This window comes from Panthera uncia, chromosome D4, assembly GCF_023721935.1.
Source record: "Panthera uncia isolate 11264 chromosome D4, Puncia_PCG_1.0, whole genome shotgun sequence".
In the NCBI taxonomy this organism is placed as follows: Eukaryota; Metazoa; Chordata; class Mammalia; order Carnivora; family Felidae; genus Panthera; species Panthera uncia.
In genome coordinates, this window is record NC_064807.1 from 84,444,219 (window position 1) to 84,468,704 (window position 24,486).

The 24,486-nt window shown below is 49.0% G+C and overlaps 3 protein-coding genes across 4 annotated transcripts in view; all 3 read left to right on the forward strand.

The window, feature by feature from the left end:
• Positions 1 to 23,835, forward strand: part of LOC125921766 (neutrophil gelatinase-associated lipocalin-like) — a 57,136-nt gene extending 33,301 nt beyond the window's left edge. Inside the window, exon 7 of the mRNA XM_049629435.1 lies at positions 23,649 to 23,835. The gene's annotated coding sequence lies outside the window, so the exon portion shown is untranslated. The remainder of the gene's footprint in view (positions 1 to 23,648) is intronic.
• LOC125921759 (neutrophil gelatinase-associated lipocalin-like) lies at positions 4,030 to 7,880 on the forward strand. Of its 2 annotated transcripts, none has more exons than XM_049629396.1 (7): positions 4,030 to 4,167; positions 4,679 to 4,815; positions 6,177 to 6,256; positions 6,399 to 6,518; positions 6,739 to 6,840; positions 7,534 to 7,564; positions 7,687 to 7,880. In XM_049629396.1, the coding sequence occupies exons 1-6, from the start codon at positions 4,030 to 4,032 to the stop codon at positions 7,551 to 7,553; spliced, it is 597 nt and encodes a 198-aa protein (XP_049485353.1). In that variant the 3' UTR covers positions 7,554 to 7,564; positions 7,687 to 7,880. The 2 variants fall into 2 exon arrangements, with proteins under 2 accessions (XP_049485353.1, XP_049485342.1); XM_049629385.1 differs by having other exon boundaries at positions 7,740 to 7,880.
• Positions 19,922 to 22,902, forward strand: LOC125921783 (neutrophil gelatinase-associated lipocalin-like). The gene is given in 6 exon segments (XM_049629445.1): positions 19,922 to 20,122; positions 20,644 to 20,780; positions 22,182 to 22,213; positions 22,216 to 22,260; positions 22,398 to 22,517; positions 22,735 to 22,902. Coding segments are annotated over 6 exon segments (627 nt in total). The 5' UTR covers positions 19,922 to 19,984; the 3' UTR covers positions 22,890 to 22,902.
• Positions 23,836 to 24,486: the final 651 nt, after the last annotated feature.

Consider the following 24,486-nt stretch of genomic DNA (forward strand, 5'->3'; position numbering starts at 1 on the left):
GGAGGGAGTTTACTAGCCACACACATTTGGGAAAATACATTCTATAAGAGGCCTTTTGGTTCGGGTCCTTAAAGCTGTGAAGGCCTAGACCTCAGGTACCTCCGTCCATTGACCCTGTTTTCTGCAGAAGAAATCTAACTGCTAGATTCTACTAAGGTCATGCAATGTTATGGGACATCAGTCCTTTCCTAAATTTTGCAACCCAAATTGTTTCCAGTGGGTTGAAAAGGCATCCCAAGGGAGAGTTTGGGGACTGATGAGAAGCTCCCATCCTCTTTCTAGAGAGAGAAAAGCAGAGACGGTCCATTAAAACGAAAATCACCCCCACCTCCCAGATGGCATCCCACGTGCAGGATATATCAGAAGTTCCTGAGGTGTCAAAGTGACCCAAGGCATACCTTGAACAAAATTGCTATGATCACCAACCAGCCCCTAAGGGCCTCTGTAGGAGGGATACTGGCATCCCCCCACTTTCCCATTGCATCCTAGGCTACAAATAGGTGTCAGCAGATGGACCTTGCTGAGAAGGCTGAAGAAACCACAATTTTTAACTCATGGAAAACACTGGAAAAGTATTACAAAGGGGAATTGCCCAATTTTGTACTTTAAGTAGTAGTTAATAAGGAACATTGACTGAAAACAGTGACGGCAGAAACCCATCATGATCTAATCTACATGCCAACACATACAGTCTTTCAGCCAACTTCCTAGGAAATGGTCCCCAGTTGTGTTTAAATTCAATCAGTTACTAGTTCTATGGGTTTCCAAGGGAGGGCCTACAGCCAGAAGTGGCTAGATCAGGGATGTAGATGGGATCACTTTAGACCAATGAGGAGGAAACCTCACACAGGAGTCTTAAGATTTGCATCTGTGCTAGTCACTTAGGTGGCTGTCCCGTGTCCAACACAGACAACTATGTATAAGAACAGGAATAAAGAGAGGGCACAAGACTCTGGGTCTTTTTTACCATTCTGGCCTGAGTATTCACTTCCAGCCAAAAGGCAGGCTTTCTCCTCCCCCATAGAGTAACCACGAGCTAGAGGATTACAGACTGAGCAATGAACAGGAAAGTGTTGCAATAAGATCATACTCCTTGAAATTCCTAAAATAAGAGTAAAGGAAGAAAAGAGAAAGTACTCACCAAGTTTGCACCAAAGCTCAGGGACCAGATTAAAGGACTCAGACCCCCACATTGGCGCCAAAAAATGAGGTTTTAGAGTGGGGTGGGTGGTGGGTTCCAGAGCAACAGACAAGAAAGAATTACTGAAGACAACTTTGGTGTAAAAAAAAAAAAAAAAGTGATTTTATTAAAGCACGAGGACAGGACCCGTGTGCAGAAAGAGCTGCACTGAGGTTATGAAGAGTGACTGGTTATATACTATGAATTTGGGGGAAGTAATGACGAACTGGAGAGAGGCCTCCAGAAGGACATTGACATGCTAACGAGGACTCCTAAGATACTTGAGGCCTTGCTATTGTCAAACCTAGGTTGTTTTACCTCTAGTAAGGCATTAACATTAGGAATGGTAGGGGTTCCTGGAGAAATGTTGTGCTCTGTATTTGCCTCAAGTATTTGTCACTGGGCTGCAGAGTACCAGAAACTTAATTTTACCTGCCATTTCCTTCTTGCCTTTCTTCCCCACATCACCATGGAGGTTAGGGTCTTAATAGGGGCTCCAGGAAATTGAGTCTATGGGCTTCTGGAGGTTAGACTATTGATAAATTGCCTTTTTCTTCTAACTTACTAAGATATTTGTAAATTGATGGAGACTCATGTGCTGTATGACTATGATCTCTATCAGTTAACCATTTGTTTTCTTTCCTTCCCTTTGTTCTTGGGCAGCCAGAGGAATGTCACACATATCCCACCATGGCAGAGAGGTTTCTAGCTTATATATAGCCCTCAGCTTGCCTGATGATCCCTCTTCACCCAGAGTCGCTTCACTCAGAGCCCACCACCCAAAGGCCAGGCTAGGGGAGCTGGTTCCCCAGAAGCAGGTGGAAGAGCCCATGAGGTCTCTGCGAGTCTCATCTGAGGCCAGGGAGAACCTAAGGTCAGCCTCAGATCAGGCATTTGACAGCTCTGACTCTCGTGGTGACATCTAGGAGACACTGCCCGGGGGCTGGGACTCATCAGGCCTCCCATGGACAGCTAATCCCCCATGCGGAAACTGCTTCCCTCCAGGACAAAGCTGGGATCAGCCATGGCAGGAACACTTTTCGGGGGCCCAGGCCTAGCCCCTGGGCTCCACAGTTGAAGACTATGGCCAAAGATGGCAGATGGTATCAGTGGTTTCCCAAAAATGAGGCTGAGTCCTAGCACTCACTGTGACCCAAGGTACCTGGTGTCCAGAGTGGCAGGGTAGAGACCCCCCCCCCTTGGGCCCCAGCCACCATCACTTTTCACATATGCAGATGCATGTCTCCCATTGTCCCCCACCAGGATAGATCTGGGACTATAGCCTCAGATATCTGCTCTGTCAAGCTGTCTCATTTGTGGCTGCCATGCTCAGCTTGGGGTTTCTGTCTACTGGGCCCACAGAAGGGGCCAAGTCCTTAGGGTTAGCTGAGGTCTGGATCCACCCTACCAATGGGGCATGGATGAGGGGAGAGACTGACTTAACGTGGGAATGTTGTGTCTTTGGAATGGTGGGGCTTTGGATCTGACAGCCATGAAAGAATTCTTGAGACATCTTTGGTGCACAAAAGGTGGTTTTATTAAAGCATGGGGACAGGACTCTTGGGAGAAAGAGCTGCACTGGGATTGTGAAGAGTGACTGGTTATATACATTGGGGTTGGGGAGATAAAGTTAACAGGAAGTTTGTAAAGAGATTTTCATATTCTCAAGACTCACACATTACTGGAGGCCTAGCTATTGTCAAGCTAAGGTTGTTTTCTCCTCTAGCAAAGCATTACCATAAATACAGTAGAGAATTTCTGGAGAAATATTATACTCCATATTTGCCTCAAGTATTTATCAATGGGTTGCAGTTCATAATGAAATTTAATGCCATCTGCCATTTCCTTCTTGCCTTTGTTCCCCATATCACAAGGGAGGTGGGAGGGTGATGTTGGGTGTCCAGGAAACTGAGTATGGGTTTCTGAGGATCAGGCTATTGATAAGATTCCCTTTTTCTCCTAATTTACTGTGACATAGGTAAACTGATGGGGACTCACATCCTGCAGGACTGTGATGTCTATCACTTAATCATTTGTTTTCTTTCCTTTCCTTTGTTCTCAGGTAGTCAGGAGTACCTGAGGAATGTCACACATACCCCCTGGGGGGAGGGGCATGCTAGCATGTGCTTTGCCCTCCACTTGCCTTATCCTCCCTCATCACAAACATTGCCCAGTAGACCTTCGGTGGTAGGGGGAGGGGAAGGGTTTTTCACCCTTGTCAAGGCCTGGTGTGGGTCCCTGGGAGGGCCAGGATCTGGGCTTCATGAAGAGCATAGGGTACACTCTGTCCTTCCCTACGAAGAATGTCAACTTTCAGCTGCACCCCTTTCCCTGTCCCTTTGGAAGACCACAAAGCAGCATGGGCTCTGTTGGCACAAGGCATTCTCTGCTTTCATCAGGTACAACAAGGGGACCCCACCACATGTAGCCCACCCTGCACTTGGGCCCCAGCTGAGAGGCTCCTGGAGGTCAGAGATGACAACTGGTCCATATCAGAGATCAATGACCACACACAGTGCTAACCAGAGGGAAGAGAGTGTGGAGGGAATCAGTGTCCTTGCCAGAGATGTGGAGACATGGGGAATGCATCCTCCAGCCTCATGGACCTTCCTGCCCTTCATCTTGCATAATCTTGACCTAAGGGAAAGGGCAGAGAGTTTGCCATGATCCTCAGCACGAGCTGCTGGCAATTGCCTCACCCTTCAGGATTTGGCAAAGGATAAGTCGCTCCACCCTGGGGTGAGCCATTGGCCACAGAGACCATAAATAGCATCCCCCAGAAGCCTCCTCACTCGTCTCCTCTTTCAGGGAATATCTGGAGTGGTGCCACCTTCCTCAGCCCTGAAGTCATGGCCCTAGGTCTCCTGTGGGTGGGCCTTGTCCTGCTGGGGGCCCTGCAGACCCAGGCCCAGGATTCCACTCCAAACCTGATCCCAGCCCCACCTCTGCACAGGATCCCTCTGCAGCCTGACTTCCAGAATGAGAAGGTAAGAAGCCTGGAGCGGCAGCTGCAGGGAGGTCCCAGGAAGAGTGTGAACAGAGGGGAGGAGAGGCAGGATGGGCCAGGCTTTAGCTCAGTCTGCCCTCGGGTGCTCTGATGGAAGGCACACCCCATGTTCCCATTCACACCCAACCTTGCTGATAAGAGGGTCAGCTCAGGAGACTCCCCTCGTCCACACTCTCTTCCATAATCCCCAGTCCATGCCAGGTGGGAACATCTTCAGGCCCTCTACATGATGAGGAAACTGAGGCTCAGGGAAGCGAGCTGTCCACTTGCCAAGGGTCACCTTTTCCCTGACACACTCAGTGCTCCCACCTGGCCTGATGGCTCCAGCTCCTGCTGGCTTCATCAGCACAGCCTGTATGTGTATGTCCCTGTAGCCCAGTTAGAGGGGCTTCTGGTTGAGGCCCAGGCTGCCTGGAGGTGCTTGCAGGGATGGAGCAGGAGGGCCCCCTAGGGCTGCTCTTGGTTCTGTCTATCATCAGCTCCCATTGTAGTTCCAGGGAAAATGGTACATCATAGGATTGGCAGGGAATGAAATTAATAAAGAAAAACACAGCCAGTTTAAGATGTACACCACCACCTACGAGCTGAAAGAAGACAACAGCTACAATGTCACCTCTACCGTGGTCTGGTGAGAGCTACCAGCAACTAGGAAGCATGGGGGGCCTAGAGGGCTGTGGTGGGGGTCCAAGACGCAGACTGATGATATAGCCGAGGGGTGACCAAAACTGAAAGATGATCATTCATCCTACCACTGGGTACTGGATGTCTGCATTTAACTTTCTCTCATTCACTGGATCAACATTTTGTGGTCACTTCAGCACAGACAGAAGACAATCCTGGGGATGGACACAGACAGACATCAGGACACAAGATAAAGAGAACAGGGGTGACCTAGAATGGGAGGAGGGTCACTAGATCCACCTAGGATGTTCTCAAGGGCTTCCAGGGAGGTGGACTGTGGGCTGGGCTTTGAGGAACCAACCTGTGTCAGAAGGAGGCCTGGGACCTTCGTGGCAGGACTGCTGGACTGAGACAGAGATAGCCACCTCTTAAAGAAACAGCAAGCCATTGTATGGTTGCCCTGAGCAGGAGCTGATGAGCGGTCTGGAGAGGGGTGGTGACCACAGTGGTGGGGGCCTCAGGTACTGGTGAGGAGTGGGTGTGGCTGCAGCAGGAAGAGGAATGATGGTGTGCAGCCCAGGAGGCTGATCAGTCATAGGTGGGAGATGACCAGAGCGGGGCAGATTAGGGCCTAGAGAGGGGAGGCAAGGCTTACCCAGCTCCTCTGGGTTTTTGGATTTGGCACTTGGGTATGGGGCTAGAGCATCTGTCATTGAAGATCCGAAGAAGGGCAGGTGTTTGGAGATCGGCTCTGGAGTGCCAGGGGACCAGATGTTGGCCCAACAGCTAAAGGAGTCTTTGGCATCCAGCAGACTGTAGCCTCGGTGGTGATTCCCCTGGCAAGGTTACAGTGAGAAGCTGCAAGATAAGAATAGGGGACAGGGGCACCTGGGTTGCTCAGTTGGTTGGGCATCTGACTTTGCATTAAGTCATGATCTTGCAGTTTTTGAGTTAGAACCCTGGTCGGGCTCTGTGCTGACTGCTCAGAGCCTGGAGACTCCTTTGTATTCTGTGTCTTCCTGTCTCTCTGCCCCTCCCCTGGTCGTGCTCTGTCTCTCTCTTTCTCTCTCAAAAATTAAAGAACATCTTAAAAAAGTAAAAAAAAAAAAAAGTAGGGGACAAATGCCTCAGGTTGGGGGTTGAGTATGGAGGGAAGGCCACCAAGGGGAAACAGCCCCGAAGAAGGAGGGAGAGTAGGTGCTGGGGGAGAGTCTAGGCAGGTCAGGAGTCTCAGTGCAGAATAGGCAGGGACAGAGAGGGTGGGCTCAGTTGGGAAGAGCCAGGGCCATATGCAGGGTGGGTTGTGTGCCTCCTGCTATGGCAGTGTGGGCTGTCACTCTCTTATCCACCCATCTCTTGCTTCCACAGGAAAAAGGCCTGTGACTACTGGATCAGAACTTTTGTCCCATGTTCTCATCCAGGCCAATTCACCCTGGGCAACATCGAGCGTGAGTCCTGAGTTGGGTGGGTCTCTGGGGCACGGACCTCCCTGCCCCTCCACACAGACGCCATCCTGTGGAGGCTGGGAAGGAAGCAATAGCTCCCTCTGCCTGGCTAGAGCAGGCTGATCACTCACCATCCACCATACAGGTTACATTGGAACCAAGAGCTACACTGTCCGAGTGGTGGCCACAGACTACAACCAGTTTGCCATGGTGTTCTTCGAGAAAGTTTACAAAAACCAGGAGTTCTTCAAGATCACCCTCTATGGTGGGTCTTAACCCTTCTGGGACCTTGCTCTTGGCCATGCTGGGGGAGAAGAGGCCCATCGCACCCAGCCTCCAAGTTGCCCTTCACTCCAAGCCCAGGGAGGTGGGAGAGTGGTCTTTCCACAGAACCCATCAGGGGGAAGGGGTCTGAGGTGTCTTTCATATATTCCACAATATTTATGGAGCTTTCACCAGCCACTCACCAGACATCTTGGCCACAGGGAGGACCAAGGAGCTGCGACCTGTGCTGAAGGAAATCTTCATCAACTTTGTCAAAACCCTAGGCCTCACTGATGAGCACATCATCTTCCCTATCCCCAACGGTAATCACCAGCTGGGGAAAGGAGAAGAACATATGGGGACTGTCCAGGTCTGATGTTTCCTCACTAGTAAAGTGGGGAGGGGAGTGACCCAGGCCCCTGTTGCAGTCACTGGAGTCCCAGGAGCCACTTTGGGCTCAGGAAGACCCTGCCACATCCAGGGTTCTGGGCCCCAAGTGTTCCTCCTTCACACAAGCTTGTGCCTGCCCACATGAGAATTTCAGCACTGGGGCCATGTTTCCTCAGTCTCCTTGGTTGGTCACCTCCCCCTCCACCCAGGCATATTTGTCCTGGGTCACCTCACCTTTGTCCTGGGGCTGACTTACCACTGACTTGGGAGGCACCCTTGTCTTCAGGCAGCCTGGCCTGGGTAGGTACCTCCTCAAGGCTGAGGGTCTGTCAGCACTCAGCAGGTAAACAGGCAGAAGGCTTGGTGCCCAATCAGAACTGTGGCTGGGCCTCACCTGCCTCCTTTGGAGAACAGGTGTCACTCAGGTGTGCTTGTCCTCAGGCCTCTCCCCAAGTCTCTGCCCCATCATCTAGCCCTCTGCTGTACCATCCACAAAGGGAACTCCAGAGCTTCTGTGGCTGGTCCAGCCTGGGGCCCAAGGCAGCTGAGGGGCAGTGTAGGGGCCCTGGAGGTCAGGGATAGCACACATATACCCCTGCCCATGTTGACTATTCTGTCCCCCATAGATCAGTGCATGGATAAGTGAGCAAGCGTGCGGTAAGTATGGCTGGAGTGGGGGCTGGTGGGAGCCAGGGTGCATCTGGGAGGGGGTCCCAAGTCTGCCTTCGTCCTACCTGCCCAGCACTGCTGCCCTCTCTATTCCCTTGACTCCTTCTCAGGTGCCCTCTGGCTCTCTCCAGCCCATCCCCCTCACACCAGCCTCTGCCCACAGCTCCGCCTAGATGTCCCCAACAGCCTGGACAGCACTGAGAGAGCCAGGGGACCCTTCTCACTGCACAGCCCACCAGCTGCTCCCCAGGCTGCCCTACTAATGGAACCCCTCCTTGTTTGCTAAATAAACACATATCCCATGGTGCCAGTCTGTGCTCCTTGACCTCTGGGCCCTCTGAGAGGTTAAAGAACATAGGGCAGGCTCCTATTAGCATCTCTCCCAGGAATTGTGGTCCCCAGCAAGGGATGGGGGCCACAGAAGCAGAGTCTGACTCCGACTGAACACTTCTAGCTCCCAACTCCAGGCCCAGCCTCAAACCAACAGCTGCCTTCACTTGCCCCTGCCTCCTAGCACACTGATGGGGCACATCTCACCCCCATGTTCAGCCACCTGCAGCAGGTCAATGGCAGAGGCCCAGCGAGGGCCAGGTGTGAGGTTATGTCACCCTACTTCACCAGAAATGAAGTTTTGGGGGTAATTGGGGGGGTCCTGAGCCAAGGGCCAAGAAAGTATTCTTGAAGACATCTTTGGTGCAAAAAATAGGATTTTTTAAAGCACAGGGACAGGATCCATGGGTAGAAAGAGCTGCACTGGGGTTATGAAGAGTGACTGCTTATATACTCTGGCGTTGGAAGAGGTAAAGTCAAGGGAAGTTTTCTAAGAGATTTTCATATGCTAAAGAAGATTTACAGAATACTGGGCACCTAGCTACTGTCCAGCTAAGGTACTTTTTCCCCTAGCAAAGCATTAGCATTAAGACAGTAAGGAGTTCCTTGAGAAATGTTCTTCTCTGCCAGCCTCAAGTATCTGTCAATGGGCTGCAGGGTATCAGGAAATTAACATTACCTGCCATTTCCTTCCTGCCTTTCTTCCCCATGTTACTATGAGGGGTGATGTGGGGGCTCCAGGAAACCGAGTCTATAGGTTTCTAGAGATTAGGCTATTGATAAGATTGCCTTTTTCTTCTAATTTACTAAGATATTTGTAAACTGATGGAGACTCATGTCCTGCATGACTGGGATCTCTATCAGTTAACCATTTGTTTTCTTTCCTTTCCTTTGTTCTTGGGCAGCCAGGAGTGCCTGAGAAATGTCACACACATCCCACCTGGGGTGGAGGGGGTAATGCTAGCTTGTACTTTGCCCTCAGCTTGTCTTATGCTCCCTCATCCTATCCCCCATAAACAGTTTTGACTGTTACACCTTTAAGGTAGTTGAAGGTGGAAGGTTTCATCTTCTGTAGCTTCTTCTTGCTCAGTAAGGGAATAGAGATGTCCCTACCTATGAGTCAATATTGATCAGTTGGGGAACATATAAAAGAGTTACAGAAGGCAGAAGCAGCTGCATCCAAGGTGGACAATGAGTACGAACCTCCTTGAGTAGAAAGGATCATCTGTAGGGGCGCCTGGGTGGCTCAGTCAGTTAAGCATCCAACTTCAGTTTAGGTCATGATCTTGTTATGCCCAGAATTCGTGATCCCCAAAGACCACTAGGGAGCTGAGTCCAATGCAAAAGCAAAAGAGCCTTTATTCGAGCTAGCTCGAGCTCAATCCCCTACCTGCACCGAACCAGCGGTGAGATACAGGAGAGAGAGCGAGTTTCAAAGGGACAAAGGTTTTATTGGGGCCTAGGGACAGTTGGTGAGGTAATGGCTGTGGCCTCAGCCGATTGGCTGGGGAAGGGTCCGAGTGCTGTTAGGCAGGTGGGGGAGGGGGGTTACTCAAGGGGAGGAGGTGTGGTCAAGGTGAAGGACACAGAACAAGATGGAGTCCGCCGGTGTAGGCCCGCCCTTTCAATCTCACAGTTTGTGAGTTCGAGCCCCACATCAGGCTCTGTGCTGACAGCTCGGAGCCTGGAGCCTGCTTCGGATTCTGTCTCTCTCTCTCTCTCTCTCTCTGGCCCTTCCCCTCTTGAGCTCTGTCTCTCTCTCTCGAAAATAAACATTTAAAAAATTTTTAAAAAGAAGAAAGGATCATCTGTTGGTTTGAAGTTATTGTAGTGATGGAGTCTTGTCACAAGGCAGAGAGACAGGGGAGAAAACAGCCAAATGTAATTAGAATAACAAGAAAGAACAGCCCAAATAAAAGTCCTTTGGTAATTGATGAAAATCTTCAAGTTCACAAGTTGAACCAATCATGAAAGGAAAAGAAGTATTGCTTAAAGCACTAATTTGAGTGTTCAGGTCAGTTAGAAATCCAGAAATTTTGTGTGATAATGTAGAATGTATACTGATGAAGTTTTGGAGATTGGTGCGGTGGTCCAAAGCCAATGGCCAAGAAAAATTTCTGGAAGTTTTTCATGCAAAGAGGTGATTTTATTAAAGCACAGGGACAGGACCCAGGGGCAGGAAGAGCTGCACTGGGGTTGTGATGGGTAACTGATTATATACCCTCAGGTTGGGAGGGGGTCAGGGATAAAGTCTCTAAGTTATTTTGGAAGCAAGATTTTCAGGACCTTGAGGGGCTCGCTGTTGCTAAGGAAACACCACTTATTACCATTGAATAAAACCTCAGTGGTGAGACCCTTCAGATGCATATTGGGGGCTATAAGCTTGGAGTATGATTGCCAGCATATATCTTGGGGCAGTTGTGAGAAAGGAAGTAGACTTACAGTATCCTCAAGGTTGGGATAATGTTGAGCTAAGGTTCTCTTTGCTCCTAGCAAAATGTCATCATTGAAGCAGCAGAGATTGAAGAGGGAGTTCACTCTGCTGGTTTCAAGAACTTGTCAATGGGGTGATGGCAGTAAAGGGATTTAATTTTTTTTGCCTTAGTTTCCCACATCACCATGGCAAGCACTTAGATGCCTTTCCTTTGTTCTTGTGTAGCCAGGAATGTTTGAATAATACACATATTCTACCTGGAGGGAGGGGAGGATGTGCCAGCCTGTTTTGCCCTCAGCTTGCCCCACCCTGACTCATCATGTCCCCCCTGAACAACTTTGACCCTTAAGTCTTTAAGGTTGTTGTAGGAAAAAGGTCTCATCTTCTATAGCTTCATCCTGCTGAGTAGGGGCATAGAGTTGTCCCTACCTGTGGGTCAATATTGGTCCATCAGGAAACATATAGGGCAGCTAAGGTGAGGCAGCTGAACCCAAGGTGGACAACGTGTATGAACATCCTTGAGTAGAAAGGATCATCTCTTGGCTTGAAGCTATTGTAGTGCTGGAATCTTGGCACCAGGCAGAGAGACCTGGGGAAAAACAGCAAAACATAAGTAGAATAACTAGACAGAATAGCTCAAATGAAAGGTCCTTTGGTAGCTAACAAAAATCCTCCAGACCAAGAGCTTAACCAATTGCTAAGGTAAGAGAGGGATCGGTTAATCCACAAATTTGAGTATTCATGTCAGTTGGAAATCCAGAAATATTTTGAAGTAGTCCAGAATGTATACACGCCGTTTTGTTGTTATGAGAGTTTAAGTTCCACCTTGTGCAGCACTTAAAACATCTAATGCTATTCTGTTTTGTAGAACTGATTTCTGTATTTGACTTATTTAATATTTAGTAATATAATGTTATTTTGAGAGTCATTTAAGGCCTCAACTGTGTACAGGTGGAGTATACTCATTATATTGACTCTGTTTTGTTTAGTAAGCCAGCATGTCATTAATAGGAGGTACTTTTATAGAAACAAGAAAAATACAGGTTAATGCTTAGAGCCGATTACAAACCCACTGTCTCCCAGTGCTGCCAGTGAGAATTGTTAGATGTTAGGCTTGAAGTATCCTCAGATGTTTGTGGGAGCAGGCAGCAGGAATCAGATTGGTCTTTCTGGCTTATATCTCAAATGTCTGTGGTGATCCTTTTGAATGGCCCATTGTAAGAAGGAACTGTTAGTAGAAATTGGGAAAAGAGGATGAAAAAGAAAGGTACAACCATCCTAAGAGAAGTTGAAGGTCTTCCACAGGTTCACAGGAATCAGAAGGCAGATTAGTTTGCTCGTTGAATTCCTGTGAAGGGGGTACAGGTTTTATTTTAGATACAGAAGCCCATGAAGTGTGCCCCTCTAACTTTATTGCAGTGGGAGTACATAATAGACCCAGTAGGAACCCTTCCATTTTGGAGTTAAATCCCCTGTTGTATTAGACTTTCCATCCTTTAAATAAACCAGGTCTTTTGGGTTTATATGGGGTGGATTTCTAGTAACTGTCAGATCAGGTGGAGGGAGGATATGGTTGGCATATTTAGAGATTTAGGAATTAACCTGGCCTCCAGTGAATAGTAAAGCACTATAGTCTTTATCTACTCATAGGTCTATAGTGAGAAAAGTCTGTGCATACAATTGTTGGCAGAATCCATCCCATTTTCCAGCTTTTTAACTATGCCCACGGGGATTTATTATTATCTCCACTGAATAACAAGCAGAAGATTTTTCTATACATGAAATATTGTGACAATTTTTCTGAAGTTTACCTCAAGGTGTCTAGTTTAGACAAACAGCAAACATCTAAAGACAATCAGAACTAGAATTTAACGTCCAGAGAGCTGCGTTATAGAAACATAGTTTTTCTGTCTAAAAACCCTCATTTCCAGAGATGGCCAAATCAAGACTAATTCGTTTGCAAATTAAGTCCAGTTTTAACAAACTTGGCCTAATGATTTACATAAGCTCAGCTAGAATAGTGATTGATCCTAAGGATCTTTTAAAGTTTGCTTTGCTGGAACCTGTTATAAGGAATCTCCAGGTTGAACTGGAGACTGAACTGATTGGCCTCTCCAGACCAGAAGCCAAGCCAAGTACTTGCATCACACAGGCCTGCAATACTTGTAGATTTGGGCAAATTTCTCTCCACAAGGTCCCCAAGATATCCTGAGTTCCCTGCACCTGCCCAGAAGTGACATTCTTTACTCACGCAGTAAAGCTGCTGGGAATTCTCTGAGCAAGGTATCTGACCAACGTTTTCTTTTCTTTTTTTTTTTTTTTAATTTTTTTTAACGTTTATTCATTTTTGAGACAGAGAGAGACAGAGCATGAATGGGGGAAGGTCAGAGAGAGAGGGAGACACAGAATCTGAAACAGGCTCCAGGCTCTGAGCTGTCAGCACAGAGCCCGACACGGGGCTCGAACTCACGGACCGCGAGATCATGACCTGAGCCCAAGTTGGACGTCCAACTGACTGAGCCACCCAGGCGCCCCTGGCCAACGTTTTCAAGGGGTTTTATGGCTCCATGTTTCATAAAGTCAACCTTAGTTCCCTAAAGCCATTTGGTCATATCAGGGTCTATGCATTTCTCTCAAATAGGACGTTCCAGTCAAAGCCTTGGCAAAACAACCAGTATTTCCAAAGGTGTCCTGTTACAAGAAGAATCTTACTGTACTTATGCAAATATCTATAATTGCCATGAAAGAAAGAAGACTCACTGAGAGTGGTTGAATTTCAGAGGCTTTAGGGAGAGAGAAAAGTTAAATGTTTCAGTTTACAAATGAAAACTTCATGACATCTCTGTACATTATAGATATCTTAAGAGAAAATTCCCTTGATCCGGAAGAGGAAACATCACAGAACCAGCAATATTTCAAACAAGAGTCACAAAAACTATAATCTTCCTCAGTTTATTTAGTGCCATGTTCCTAATGCTTGTTCAGTTTGAACGAAGCTTTTTAGTTCTGGAAATTCTTTCCCGTTTTAGCTTAATCTTAAAGATGTCGAATACCTGTATTTCTCCTAAAAGTCCTTTTTATGAATCTCCTTGAAGATGAAATACATTTTGTGGGAGAACAAGAACAATTAAAAATGACAAGATCTCAGAAATGGACATTGTTAAAGATCTGATGAGAGTTCATGATGATGCGATTGACGAGGAAACAGTTATTTCTGTAACCCATAACACTTCAATAATCAGAATATCAAGGGAGGACCTTATACCAAAACATTAAAACTTTAGGAATTGTATATATATTTGAGCAGTTACAGCATTTAGCCATGCAATACAACTAAGGTTTACCATTATTTGACAGTGCTTTTCCAAGTAACTTAACATACCAAATAAAAAGGTCTAATTGGTCAAAATCTTGGGAAAGTTTGTTAAAACCTTAGAAAGTTATACAGCACATTCTAAATAGGATTACAGATCATTACAAATCTTAAAACTTTATTTGTTTAACCAAGATGGCAATAAGAGATTCCAAAGGCAAATATGTAGCACTGTATAGTTGTTAGCAAAACCTAGCTCCTTTACCATTAAGAAGTTTTAACCTTAAGTAATCAAAGACTTGATCAAGAGGAAACCTAAAGCTTTCGTCTTCCCAGTAGACAAAGAGAAAAAAACATTTGTTTACATTTTCTTATCAAGAGCAGATCAACAATGCCAGAAAACTTTGTCTTTTGAAAACAGAGAAAAGGAGCATTTCAACCTTAGGCCCATGTACTTTTAAAATCCATTCATCTCTGGGCAGCTGGGTGGCTCAGTTGGTTAAGCATCCAACTTCAGCTCAGGTCATGATCTTACAGTTTGTGAGTTTGAGCCCCGCATCAGGCTCTGTGCTGATAGCTCAGAGCCTGGAGCCTGTTTTGGATTCCGTGTCTCCCTTTCTCTCTGCCCCTCCCCTGCTTGTGCTTTCTCTCTCAAATATAAATAAACATTTAAAAAAATTTTTTTAATAAATAAAAAAATAAAATCCATTCATCTCAACCTTAGTCCATCCTGACCACGCATAAAATTCCTCTCCAGGGGCGCCTGGGTGGCTCAGTCGGTTCAGCGTCCTACTTCGGCTCAGGTCATGATCTCGCAGTTCGTTGAGTTTGAGCCCCGCATCAGGCTCTGTGCTGACAGCTCAGAGCCTGGAGCCTGTTTCAGATTCTGTGTCTCACTCTCTCTCTGCCCCTCCCCTGCTCATGCTCTGTCTCTCTCTGTCTCAAAAATAAAATAAAATTTAAAAAAAAAATTTAAAAATTCCTTTCCAAAGATTATTTTCATGAACCTTCTACAACTTTCCTTTGCCTTCAAATTTTGGCCCAAACCATTCTTCTTGAAACAACCAGTCTCATTTGGGACAAAATTACTTTCTTGTACCCTCAACAACAAAAAAATGTATTTCCATTCTTTATCTTTCTTACATATCTCCCACTTTCCTACATACAGAGTTGCTTTCCTTATTTCCATCCATTTTAAGTACACTTAGCAGAATTTTAACTCTTAGAAAACTTAGTCTCTAATAAAAACTTAGTAACCAATCATAAACTGTTACACCAGAATTCTTTAGATGGCAAATTCATGAGTCAATGAATCACAAACCATGTTTTCCAATAGACCCAGATTTTCTTAGTTTCTCTGCAATAAGGAGTCAAAAGCACAAACCTATATTCAGTAATCAATGCTTCAGTAATCAATCTATTTGGAAAAGACGTAGATATGCAATAAATTCAATCCCATTTATCCATGTTTCAGATTATGAAATACTTTGAAAGCTATCTTAAGAATTATCTGTGAAAACTTTGAGATACACAAAATTAACCATATTTTAAGTCATCTTTTTGCTAACAAATTGCAACAGAGACAACATGAGCTTCTTTGACCTTTAGGAAACATTGATAGAATAAAAGTTTCATATTTAATGCTGAAAACTCCAAATACATGTCTGTCATAGTTAAACCAACAAACTTAAATAAGCTTAAACACCAAACACATTCCACCTGCATTCACTTAAAGGACGATCAATTTGTTCCCCATTGTCAAATTTTACCTGGAACACCAATGGGGGAATCTGAAGTGGGCAATTCAAGGGGGTGCTCATCACTCCTTGACATCGAGGGTGGAGGATGGTATAGAAGCCAGTTATGTAGGTTTCATGGAAGATGATGCAGAAACAGGAGGAGGGGGAGAAGCAGGCAGAAGAATGGAAGTTCCAGAAGGCAGAGAGGATTCCTGGTTCTAAACCTTGTCACAGGGAAAGAGGAGACCCCATGTTTGTTTGTTTGTTTGTTTTCCACCAAAGTGGAAATAAGGAGTCTATGTCAGGCTAGAGAAGACAGGGAATTTCCCTGAAACAAATGGAGTTTGGGAATATTCTTTAAAGTCCATGTGCCAAGGTAGACTACCCACAGTTGGCTCCAATTAAAGCCATTAACACAGGAAATGAATGAGGGAGAGGTCCCCACATCTATTAGGAGGAGGAACAGAGAGAAAGAGTCAGCATCCCCTTTGACCTATGTTTCCTCTAGCAACTGTGTTCCATCAGGAGGAGGTCTGTTAGGACATCCGCTATGTCAGGAGGGAGTTTACTAGCCAAACACATTAAAGCAAATACATTCTGCAACAGGCCTTTTGGCCCAGGTCCTCACTTAGAGCTGTGAAGGCCTGGACCTAGGGTGCCTCCATCCACAGACCCTGTTTCCTGCAGAAGAGATCTAACTGCTAGAACTTACTAAGGCCACGCAGTATTACATGACATCACCTCTTTCCTAAATTTTGCAATCCAAATTGTTTCTAGCAGGTTGAAAAGGCATCCCAAGGGAGAGTCCTTGGGGACTGAGAAGAAGGTCCCATCCTCCTCCTAGAGATAGAAAAGTAGAGAAAGTCCATTACCATGAAAATCCCCCCCAACTCCCAGGTGGTGTCCCACACGCAGGATATATCAGAGGTCACTGAGGTGTCAAAGTGACCCGAGGCGAACTTCAAACAAAATTGCTATGATCACCAACCAGCCCCTAAGGGCCTCTGTGGGAGGGATGCTGGCATCCCTCCGATTTCCCATGGTATCCTAGGCTATAAATATGTGCAGGCAGATGGACCTACTTTGCTTTGCTGAGAAGGCTGAAGAAAACACCATGTTTAACCCATAGAAAATACTGGGAAAGTTTTACAAGCGGGAATTGCCCAATTTTGTAATTTAAGTAGTAGTTAGCAGAAGACATTGACCCAAAACAGTGAAGACAGAAACCCATCATGATCCAAGTGACATTCCAACACATACAGTCTTTACATTCCAACTTCCTAGGAAATGGTTCCCGGCTGGGGAACATTTTAATTCAATCAGGTACTGGTTTCACCAGCAACAGAAGAGGTCCCGCAGCCATAAGTGACTAGACCATGGATGTGAAGGGGATCACGTTAGACCAATGAGGAGGAAATTTCTGCCAGATTCTAAAGATTGGAATCCATGCTAGTCATATAGATGTCTGTTCCATGCCCACGACAGACAACAATATATAAGGACAGGAAGAAAGAGAGGGCACAAGTTTCTGGGTATTTTTACCATTCCTGCCTGGGGACTCACTTCCAGCCAAAAGGCAGGCTTTCTCCTCCCCATAGAGTAGCCACGGGCTACAGGAGTACAGCCTGAGCAATAGCCAGGAAAGTGTTCTAATAAGACCAGACTCCTTGAAAAGCCTCTGAAATATGAGTAAAGGAAGAAAAGAGAAACACTCACCACATTTGCACTGAAGCTCAGAGTCCAGATGAAAAGACTCACAACCCCATATAGGCGCCAAATGATGAGGCTGGGTTGGGGTGGGGGGGCGCATATTATAGAGCTGACAGCCAAGAAAGAATTCTTGAAGACATCTTTGATGCAAAAAAAGTGATTTCATTAAATCGCGGGGACAGGACCTGTGGGCAGAAAGAGTTGCATTGGTGTTGTGAAGAGTGACTGGTTATATACTAGGAAGTTTGGGGAAGTAAAGTCAAAAGGAAGGGAGGCCTCCAGAAGGACTTTGATATGTTAAAGAGGACTCCTAATCTACCTGAGGCCTTGCTATGGTCAAGCTAAGGTTGTTTTACCTCTAGTAAGGCATTAATATTAGGAATGGTAGGGGTTCCTGGAGACATTGTTGTACTTGGTATTTGCCTCAAGGATTTGTCACTGGTCTGCAGGGTATCAGAAATTTAATTTTATCTGCCATTTCTTTCTTGCCTTTCTTCCCCACATCACCATGGAGGTTAGGCTCTTAATAGGGGCTCCAGGAAACTGAGTCTATAGGCTTCTGGAGACTAGACTATTGATAAGATTGCCTTTTTCTTATAATTTACTAAGATATTTGTAAACTGATGGAGACTCATGTCCTGCATGACTGTGATCACTATCATTAACCATTTATTTTCTTTCCTTTCCTTTGTTCTTGGGCAGCCAGAGGAATATCACACGTATCCCACCTTTTTGTGGGGAGGGGGGAGGTTCTAGCTTGTACATTGCTTTCAGCTTGCCTTATGCCCCCTCTTCACCCAGAGTCTCTCTCTCAGGGCCCACCATCCAAAGCCCAGGCTAGGGGAGCTGGTTCCCCTGTAGCAGGTGGAAAGCCCGTGAGGTCTCCAGGAGTATTATCTGCAGCCAGTGAGGCCTCAGGACAGCCTCAGGTCAGGCATTCTGTCAGCCCTGGCCCATGTGGTGACATCTAGGAGACACTACCAGAGGGCTGGGACCCATCACTGCCTCCCACGGACAGCCAAGCCTCCATGAAGAAACTACTTCCCTCCAGGACAAAGCTGGGATCAGCCATGGCAGGGACACTTCTGGGGGCCCAGGCCTAGGCCCCTGGACTCCACACCACAAGACTGGCCAGAGAGAGCATACGGTATCCGTGATCTCTCAAGAATGAGGCTGAGTCCTTGCATTCACTGTGACCCAAATTACTCAGTGTACAGAGCAGCAGGGTAGAGAGCCCCACTTGGGCCCCAGCCCCTGACCCCTTTTCACACAGTGAGGATGCATGTCCCCCATTGTCCCCCACCAGGATGAAGCTGAGACTGTAGCCTCAGAGCTCTGCTATGTCAAGCTGTCTCATTTGTGGCTGGCATGCCCAGCTTCAGGTTTCTGACCACTGGGCCCACAGGAGGGGCCAAGTTCCTGAGGGGCCAGCTGAGGTCTGGGCCCACCCGGCCAATGGGGCATGGATGAGGGGAGGGGCTGACTCAAGATGGGAATGATGGGGCTTTGGAATGGTGGGGTTCAGAGCTCACAACCAAGAATGAATTCTGGAGACATCTTTGGTGCAAAAAAAGATGATTTTGTTAATTCACAGGGACAGGACTTTGGGGCAGAAAGAGCTGCACTGGGGTTGTGAAGAGTGACTGGTTATATACCATGGGGTTGGGGGAGATAAGGTCAAGAGGAATTTTCTAAAGGGATTTTTTATATGCTCAAGTAGACTCCCACATTACTGGAGGTCTAGCTGTTGTCAAGCTAAGGTTGTTTTCTCCTCTAGCAAAGCATTAACATTCAGACTGTAGGGAATTCCTGGAGAAATGTTATACTCAATATGCACTATTTGTATTTGTCAATGGGCTGCAGGTCATAATGAAATTTAATGCCGTCTGACTTTTCCTTCTTGCCTTTGTTCCCCATATCACTATGGAGGTAGGTGATATTTGGGCTCCAGGAAACTGAGTATAGGATGCTAGAGATTAGGCTATTGATAAGATCACCTTTTCCTCCTAATTTTCTAGGATATAGGTAAACTGATGGAGGACTGTGATTTCTATCACTTAACTCTTTGTTTTCTTTCCTTTCCTTTGTTCTTTGGCAGCCAGGAGTGCCTGAGGAATGTCACACAGATCCCACCTCTGGCTCGGGGAGCATGCTAGCATGTGGTCTGCCCTCAGCTTGCCTTATGCTCCCTCATCAGGAGCACTCCCCAGCAAGCCTTCTCTGGGGAGGGGAGGGGAAGGGTGCCAGGGCCTGGGGTGGGTACCTGGGAGGGCCAGGATCTGGGCTCCATGAGCAGCACAGGGCACACTCTGTCCTACCCTACCAGGAATGTCCTCTTTCAACTATCTCCCATTCCCTACCCTTCCCTTCCCTTCCCTTTGGAGAACCACAAGCAGCATGGGCTCTGTTGATGCGAGGCATTCTCTGTTTTCATCAGGTGCAGGAAGGGGGCCCTACCACACTTAATCCACCAGGCACTTAGGCCCCAGCTGAGAGGCTCCTAGAGGTCAGAGATGACAGCTGGTCCAGATCAGAGACCCATGACCACACACAGTGATAACCAGGGAGAAGAGACTGTGAAGAGAGTCCCCGCCAGAGATGTGGAGATATGGGGAATGCACCCTCTCACCTCCCAGAACTTACGGCCCCTCATCTTGCATAATCCTGACCTGGGGGAAAGAGCAGAGAGCTTGCCATGATCTTCAGCACGAGTTGCTGGCAATTGTCTCACCCTTCCAGGATTTGGCAAAGGATAAGTCGCTCCACCGTGGGGTGAGCCATTGGCCACAGAGACCATAAATAGCATCCCCCAGAAGGCTCTTCATTCATCTCCTCTTTCAGGGAATATCTGGAGTGGTGCCAGCTTCCTCAGCCCTGAAGTCATGGCCCTAGGTCTCCTGTGGCTGGGCCTTGTCCTGCTAGGGACCCTGCAGACCCAGGCCCAGGATTCCACCCCAAACCTGATCCCAACCCCACCTCTGCACAGGGTCCCTCTGCAGCCTGACTTCCAAAATGAGCTGGTAAGGGGCCTGGGAGGGCTAGGTGCATGGAGGCCCTGGGAAGAGTGTAAACAGAGGGGAGGAGAGGCAGGATGGGCTCAGGCTTTAGCTCCATCTGCTCTCGGGTGCCCTGATGGAAGGCACACCCCATGCCCCCATCCCCACGCAACCTTGCTGACAAGAGGGTCAGCTGAGCAGACTCCCCTGGTCTACACTCTCTTCCATAATCCCTGCAGTCCTTGCAAGGTGGGAACATCTTCAGGCCCTCTACATGATGAGGAAACTGAGGCTCAGGGATGCCAGCTGACCACTTGCCAAGTGTCACCCTGTCTCTGACACACTCAGGGCTCCCGCTTGGCCTGATGGTCTCCAGCTCCTGCCAGGCTCATCAGCCCAGCCTGTGTGGCCAGTCTGGGTCCCAGCAGCCCAGTTAGAGGGGCTTCTAGTTGAGGCCCAGGCTGCCTAGAGGTGCCTGCAGGGATGCAGCAGGAGGGCCCCCTGGGGCTGCTCCTGGCTCTGCCTATCATCAGCCCCCATTGTAGTTCCAGGGAAAATGGTACGTCTTAGGACTGGCAGGGAAGGAAATTCATAAAGAAAAACACAGCCAATTGAAGATGTACACCATCACCTATGAGCTGAACGAAGACAACAGCTACAATGTCACCTTTGTCCTGCCCTGGTGAGATCCATCACCTCCTAGGGGAACATGGGGGGCCCAGAGGGCTGCCGTGGGGGTCCAAGAGGCAGACTGATGTCATAGCCGAGGGCTGACCATAGCTGAAAGATGATAATTCATCCTACCGCTGGGTACTGGATCCCTGTATTTATTCCTTCTTTCATTTACTAAATCAACATTTCTTGGTCATTCCAGCACAGACACAAAACAGTACTGGGGTTGGACAAAAGTGGTCATCAATGACAAGACAAAGAGAGCTCGGAGTGTCCTAGAATGGGAGGAGGGTCAGTGGATCCAGCCTGGAATCCCACCTTGAGCTTTGTCCAGGGCTTCCAGGGAGGTGGTCTGTGGGCTGGGCCTTGAGAAACCAACTTGCGTCAGGAGACCTGGGACCTTCGTGGCAGGGCTGCTGGACTGAGTCAGAGAGAGCCACTTCTTCAAGAAATAACAAGCCATCTCATGGCTGCCCTGAGCAGGAGCTGATGAGCAGTCTGGAGGGTGGGGGGGTGGCCACCCTGGCAGGCGCCTCAGGTACTGGTGGAGAGCAGGTGTGGCTGGAGCAGAGAGAGGAATGATGGTGTGCAGCCCAGAAGGCTGATCAGTCATAGGAGGGAAATGACCAGAGCAGGGGCAGATTAGGACCTAGAGAGGAGAGCCAAGGATTGTGCAGCGCCCCTGGGCTTCTGGCTCTGGCACTTGGGGATGGGGCTAGAGCATCTGTCATGGAAGGAGCAGAAGAAGGGCAGGTGTGGGGGATCAGCTCTGGGTTCCCAGGGGACCAGATGGGATGCAGGTGAGAGGTCAGGGTTGTCCCAGCAGCTAAGGAAGTCTTTGGCATCCAGCAGACTGGAGCCTCTGTTGATTCCCCCAGGAGAGGTTATAGCAGGAAGCCACAAGATAGGCATAGGGGACAGGGGACCCCTGGGTGGCTCAGTCGGGTAAGCCTCTGACTTTGTCTCAGGTTATGATCTCACAGTTTTGAGTTTGAGCCCTGTGTAGGGCTCTGTGCTGACAGTTCACAGCCTGGAGCCTGGTTTGCATTCTGTGTCTCCCTCTCTCTCCCCCCTCTCCCTCTCAGGCTCGCTCTCTCTCTCTCTCTCTCTCTCTGTCTCAAAAATTAATGAACATTTTAAAAAATTTAAAAAAATTAGGAGACAAATGCTGCGGGTGAAGGGGACAGTATGGAGGGAAGGCCACCAAGGGGAAACAGCCTCGAAGAAGGAAGACAGTAGATGCAGAGGGAGAGTCTGAGCAGCTCAGGTGGCTGAGGGCAGAGTAGGCAGGGACAGGCAGAGATGGGCTCAGCGGGGAAGAGACAGGCCCATCTGAGGGGTGGCGTGCGGGCCTCCTGCTGTGGCAGGGTGGGGTGTCACCCTCTTACCCACCCATCTCTTGCTTCCACAGGATCCAGCGCTGTGACCACTGGATCACAACTTTCTCCCAAGTTTCCAGCCAGGCCAATTCAACCTGGGCAACATTGAGCGTGAGTCCTGAGTGCAGTAGGTCTCCACGGGCAAGGACCTCCCTGCCCCTCCACACAGACACCATCCTGTGGTGCCAGGGGAGGAACCAACAGCTCCCTCTGCCGGGAGGGCTGATCCCTCACTGTCCCCCATTCAGGTTACCCTGGAATCCAGAGTTACACTGCACAAGTGGTGGCCACAGACTACAACCAGGTTGCCATGATTTTCTTCAAGAAAGCTTACAAAAACCAGGAGCTCTTTATGGTCACCCTCTATGGTGGGTCTTACCCCCTGGGACCCGGCTCTTGTTCGTGCTGGGGGAGAAGAGGCCCACGACACCCAGCCCCCAAGGTCCCCTTCACTCTGAGCCCTGGGAGGCAGGAGAGAGGTCTTTCCACAGACCCCTCAGGAGGGAGGGGTCTGAGGCATCATTCAAGGGTTCCACAATATTCATGGAGCTTTCGCCAGCCACTCACCAGCCATCTTGGCCACAGGGAGGACCAAGGAGCTGACCCATGAGCTGAAGGAAAACTTCATTAGCTTTGCCAAAGCCCTGGGCCTCACCGATGACCACATCATCTTCCCAATCCCCAACGGTAATCACCAGCTGGGGAGAGGAGAAGGGCCCATGGGGACTGTCCAGGCCTGATGTTGCTTCACTAAGGAACGGGGGAGAGGAGGGAGGCAGAGCCCTGCTGTGGTCACTGGAGGCCCAGAAGCCACTTCAGGTTCAGGAAGACCCTGCCACAATCAGGGTTCTGGGCCCCTAGTGTTCCTCCCTCACCCTAGCTCGGGCCTGCCCACACGAGAATTGCAGGCATGGGGCGAAGCTTCCTCAGTCTCCTTGCCTGGCCACCTCCCCCTTTGCCCTGGGACTGGCTCACCACTGACTTAGGAGGTGCCCTTGTCTTCAGGCAGCCTGGCCTGGGCAGGTGCCTCCCAAATCCTGAGGGTCTGTCAGGACTGAGCAGGTAAACAGGCAGAAGGCTTGGTGCCCAAACAGGAGTGTGGCTGGGCCTCACCTGCCTCCTTTGGAGAACGGGTGTCACCCAGGTCTGCTTGTCCTCAGGCCTCTCCTCCAGTCCCCTGCCCCATCTTCCAACCCTCTTCTGTACCATCTATGAAAGGAGCCCCGGAGCTTCTGTGGCCGGACCAGGCTGAGGCCCAGGGTAGCCCAGGGGCAGTGCAGGGGCCCTGGAGGTCAGGGATCCCCCACACACACCCCTGCCCATGCTGACCACTCTGTCCCCCACAGATGAGTGCATATATAAGTGAGCAAGTGTGTGGTAAGTATGGCTACAGAGGGGGCTGATGGGAGCCAGGGTGCAGCTGGGAGGGGGTTCCAGGTCTGCCTTTGTCCCACCTGCCCAGCACTGCTGCCCTCTCTATTCCCTTGACGCCCTCTCAGGTGCCCTCGGGCTCTCTCCACCCCATCCCCCTCTCGCCAATCTCTGCCCACGGCACTGCCCAGCTGTCCCCACCAGCCTGGACACCAGTGAGAGAGCCAGGGGACCCTTCTCACTGCAAAGCCCACCAGCTGCTTCCCAGGCTGCCCTATTCACAGGACCCCTCCTTGTTGCTAATAAACACATGCCCCCCGGTCCCAAGTCTGTGCTCCTTGACTTCTGGGCCCTTTGAGGGGGATAAAGAGCAAAAGGCAGGCTCCTATTAGCATCCCTCCCAGGAACTGTGGTCCCCTGGAAGGGATGAAGGCCACAGAAGCAGAGTCCAGCTCTGACTAAACACTCCTGGCTCCCAACCCCAGGCCCGGCCCCAGACCAGCAGCTGCCCTCACTTGCCCCTGCCTCCCAGCACACTGAGGGGGCACATCTCACACTCATGTCCAGCCACCTGAAGCAGGTCCAATGGCAGAGGCCCAGGCCCAGGGAGCTGGAGAGGGTTGGGGGGCTGAGGTGCTGTCACCCCTACCTTATCAGACCCCGTGGATGCTGGAAGATTGCAATAGCGGGGTGCACAGTGGGTGAAGCAGAAGGTGGCCCAGCTGGAGACCATGCCAGACACAGAGTGTCACCAGAGGTGGTCCCTTTCCTTCTGCCAGCCCCCTATGGGCCCACTGCTGGGTGGCAGTGTCCATGCTGACCACATTGTGAGTGCTGCCCCTCACCCACATACCTCCACCATGAGGACCTCTGGAGAACCTGGGGCAAGGCCAGGGGAGACAAGGATGAAAATGAATATGCTGCCAGGAATCCAGATTCTAGAAGACTCAAGGGTTCCAGCCTTAT